At 34.2% G+C, this 3533-nt stretch overlaps 1 protein-coding gene across 1 annotated transcript; it reads left to right on the top strand.

Annotated features, from left to right (window-relative positions):
- The first annotated feature begins 1353 nt into the window (after window positions 1-1353).
- On the top strand, window positions 1354-2839 carry LOC127086542 (peroxidase P7). Its single transcript, XM_051027316.1, has 3 exons — window positions 1354-1619; window positions 1718-1909; window positions 1991-2839. Exons 1-3 carry the CDS (start codon window positions 1410-1412, stop codon window positions 2540-2542), a joined length of 954 nt encoding a protein of 317 aa, XP_050883273.1. The 5' UTR covers window positions 1354-1409; the 3' UTR covers window positions 2543-2839.
- The last annotated feature ends 694 nt before the right edge of the window (window positions 2840-3533 follow it).

The raw sequence follows: 3533 nt of genomic DNA, 5'->3' as shown, positions 1-3533 counted from the left end.
AAACAAGTCACAAATTGGATTCTGATTTTGAAGGTGATGATGTAGATGCCACAACTTTCAAGTAGTTGGTTGGCTAGATGAGGTATTTGTGTAATACCAGACCTGACATTTTCTATGTAGTTGAAATGGTTAATATGTTCATAAGTAAATCGAAGTGGTCTTATTACTAAACTGCTCTCATGATTCTAAGGTATATTAAGGGGACTCTGATGTATGGAGTTTTGTTCTCTTATGGTGAGAAAACTAATTCAGAGCTGATGTGTTACTCATACTCTAATTGGTGTGGAGACATAGTTGACATAAGAAGTACTTTTGGATATTTGTTTAAGTATCTGGGAGGTCATATTTCTTGGTGTTTCAAGCAGCAACTAGTTGTTGCTTTGTTGACCTGTGAGGCTGAATATATTGCAGGTGATGTGGTTGCATGTCAAACTGTTTGGCTTATGAATTTACTACAAGATCTAAAGATCAAGATAAACAAGCCTCTGAAGCTGATGATTGATAACAAGTCTGCAATCAATCTTGCCAAGAACCCAGTACTGCATTGGAGAAGCAAACACATTGAGACTAAGTATCATTTTCTGAGAAGTCAGATTCAGAATGAAATGGTAGAAGTTATGCACTATAGCACCCAGAAGCAGCTGGCAGATGTTCTGACGAAAGCGATCAAGACTGATCAATTTTTTCACTTAAGGGATGAAATGGATGTTGTTAGTTTTGATTAGCTAAATATGAATTAAGGGACAATGTTAGAAATAATTCATATTCAATAATAATAGTATTAGTTTTTGTTAAACTTAACCTAAATAGTATAGTTTACACGTTTCTCAGACAAAGCTCGAACTCTTGCGTATCAAACAATTGTTAGAAAAAAAAACTCACCTTACGTGTATGACATGTTTTTTTTTACTAGACACCATAAATGATAATAAAAACTTTGTATTATAAAATGATACCTTAAATAATTAAATATATAACATATTGGAATATATACCATGAAATACATTTTTTCCTCTTTTAAACATGCATGTCGACCCAGCTACGACTTCTTAATATATTTTTCTAACTTTTGTTTATGTTTCACAAGCTTCCATTTTTGCAGCTTTTTCCTTTGTTTTATTATTGTACAAGTCTATAAGTCAACTACTCTTGGGTAACTATCTTGTTCTTATCTATCAAATTTTCTCCACCAGTTGCTGCCAATAATTTAAGCGCGTAATGAGCAGACAAATTTGAAAATTGTGACAAATTATTATTATCGTATCAGCTTCCTTTGTATGCATGCAGCATGCACCCTCACAATTCCTCTCTCTCTATATTGCTTAATCTTTCATATGCTTCTTCACAACACTTCCTTAGCTTCTCTCTTTTCTTAGCTAAAAGCTATAAAGCTATAACGATTTAACTCTATGGCTCCCTTTACTAAATTATGTGTGGCACTCTCTATTCTTTCTCTTCTAGCTTGTTGTACCAATGCACAACTTGTTAATAACTTCTATGCAACAACATGCCCTAGCCTTGAAACCACTGTACGCAATACAATGACCAGTGCTATCAAAAACGAATCCAGAATTGGTGCTTCTATTCTTCGCTTGTTTTTCCATGATTGCTTTGTTAATGTAAGTCCACTTTATTAATATATTGTTCAAAGTTAATAACTGCGACATTTTGTTAATGCAAGTCCACTATATTAACATGTTAGAATATTCTTTTGTAGGGATGCGATGGATCAATCTTATTAGATGATACTGCGACGTTTACTGGTGAGAAAAACGCAGCACCTAACAGAAATTCAGCTAGAGGTTTCGAAGTTATTGATGCCATTAAAACCAGCGTTGAAGCTTCTTGCAATGCCACTGTTTCTTGTGCCGATATTCTAGCACTTGCAGCAAGAGATGGAGTTTTTCTGGTAAATACATAACTATGGTTCATTTTGAATGATCATCACTTTCTGAATCTCAATAACTCATTTAAATTAATTAATTTATAGCTTGGAGGACCCTCATGGATAGTGCCACTTGGAAGAAGAGATGCAAGAACTGCAAGCCAAACTGCAGCAAACAACCAAATCCCATCACCATTCTCTGACCTATCTACCCTCACTTCAATGTTTTCAGCCAAGGGTCTAACTGCAAATGACCTCACTGTTCTTTCTGGTGCACACACCATAGGCCAAGGAGAGTGTCGACTTTTCAGAACTCGCATATACAATGAAACCAATATTGACCCAAACTTTGCCACCTTAAGAAAAACAACTTGTCCTTTATCTGGTGGTGACACCAATTTGGCACCTCTTGATACTCTCACTCCAACTACTTTTGACAACAATTACTATAAAGATCTTGTTGCTAAAAAAGGACTATTCCATTCTGATCAAGTTCTTTTCAATAATGGATCTCAAGACAGTTTGGTTACGAGTTATAGTACTAATAGTGCTACCTTTCTTAATGACTTTGCTGCTGCTATGATAAAGTTGAGTAGAATCAGTCCTCTCACTGGTACTAATGGGGAGATTAGAAAGAATTGCAGGCTTGTTAATTGATTTTCGATTGGAATGCATATTAGTTAAGCCCGTTAAAGTCATAAAAGTTGGCAGGATCTTGGACACATTTTCAGTTATAGTATTGTTGTTGTGTTTTTGGGTCAAATAGTATACTGATAATAATCACATCATAAATTTGGAGAAGAATCGCAAGTTCAATCGCAGGTTCAACACAGCAAATATCCTTGGAAACAGTTATGAACTAAACTGTGTTTACAGAATTGTTGGTTCTTTCATAGATACAATTATGTTTGTAGTTACACAAATACTGTTTGTTTTCCTAATATACATAAAGAATCAAAGTAGTTTTATGATAAAGTGTGTATGCTTATTTTAAAACTTGAATAATATAAATTATTTATAAGAAAATAACTTCTTTTTAATTATGTGCGTGTTTAAAATAAAAAAGTTTTTAGAATAATTAATTGGTTTAATAAAATATTAAGTTTGATTTAAGTATGACACACTAAATCACTATTACAAATGACGTTTTTAACGTCGCATGCAAAAGAGATGTAACCTCCACTACTGAGGCGACGTAACGAAGAACGATATGAAAAGATGTCATTTAATACATCAGTTAATGAAAAATCAGGGGTAAAGTTGTCTAATCATGGGTTTGAACTCCAGCATCTGCATTTTTATTATATAAAAAGCTTGATGGCGCGCTGTTGGTTGAAACTTTCGACGTTGAGCCCGATTCAATGGGCAAAAGAAAAGAAAATATCTTTGAAGATGTTCTGGATTTCGACATAAAAACATTGTTTGAGAAATCCAATAGAAGTGATCCTTGCGTAAGAGGGAATTGCTGTATGAGACTTAGAAATATTTCTAAGTTGAGAGTGGTAATTTGACGGAGGCAACATTAAGGTTGCGTTCGACACAGATGTTTGAATTTGAATAAAAGAAGGATAACTGTATTTTGTCCTTATCCAGTTTCAAAAAAAGACGCGTGGAACGTTATGATGGATTGAAGACATGTCGAGCACGA

This window comes from Lathyrus oleraceus, chromosome 5, assembly GCF_024323335.1.
Source record: "Lathyrus oleraceus cultivar Zhongwan6 chromosome 5, CAAS_Psat_ZW6_1.0, whole genome shotgun sequence".
NCBI classification, from domain to species: domain Eukaryota; kingdom Viridiplantae; phylum Streptophyta; class Magnoliopsida; order Fabales; family Fabaceae; genus Lathyrus; species Lathyrus oleraceus.
This window is presented reverse-complemented; position numbering and strand designations above follow the sequence as displayed.

What these genes read in the sequence shown, in the direction of transcription:
- LOC127086542 (XM_051027316.1), top strand. Translation starts at nt 1,410, where the DNA reads ATGGCTCCCTTTACTAAATTATGTGTGGCACTCTCTATTCTTTCTCTT. An exon ending in TCCATGATTGCTTTGTTAAT is followed by an intron (nt 1,620 to 1,717) that starts GTAAGTCCACTT and finishes ATTCTTTTGTAG; the next exon opens with GGATGCGATGGATCAATCTT. An exon ending in CAAGAGATGGAGTTTTTCTG is followed by an intron (nt 1,910 to 1,990) that starts GTAAATACATAA and finishes ATTAATTTATAG; the next exon opens with CTTGGAGGACCCTCATGGAT.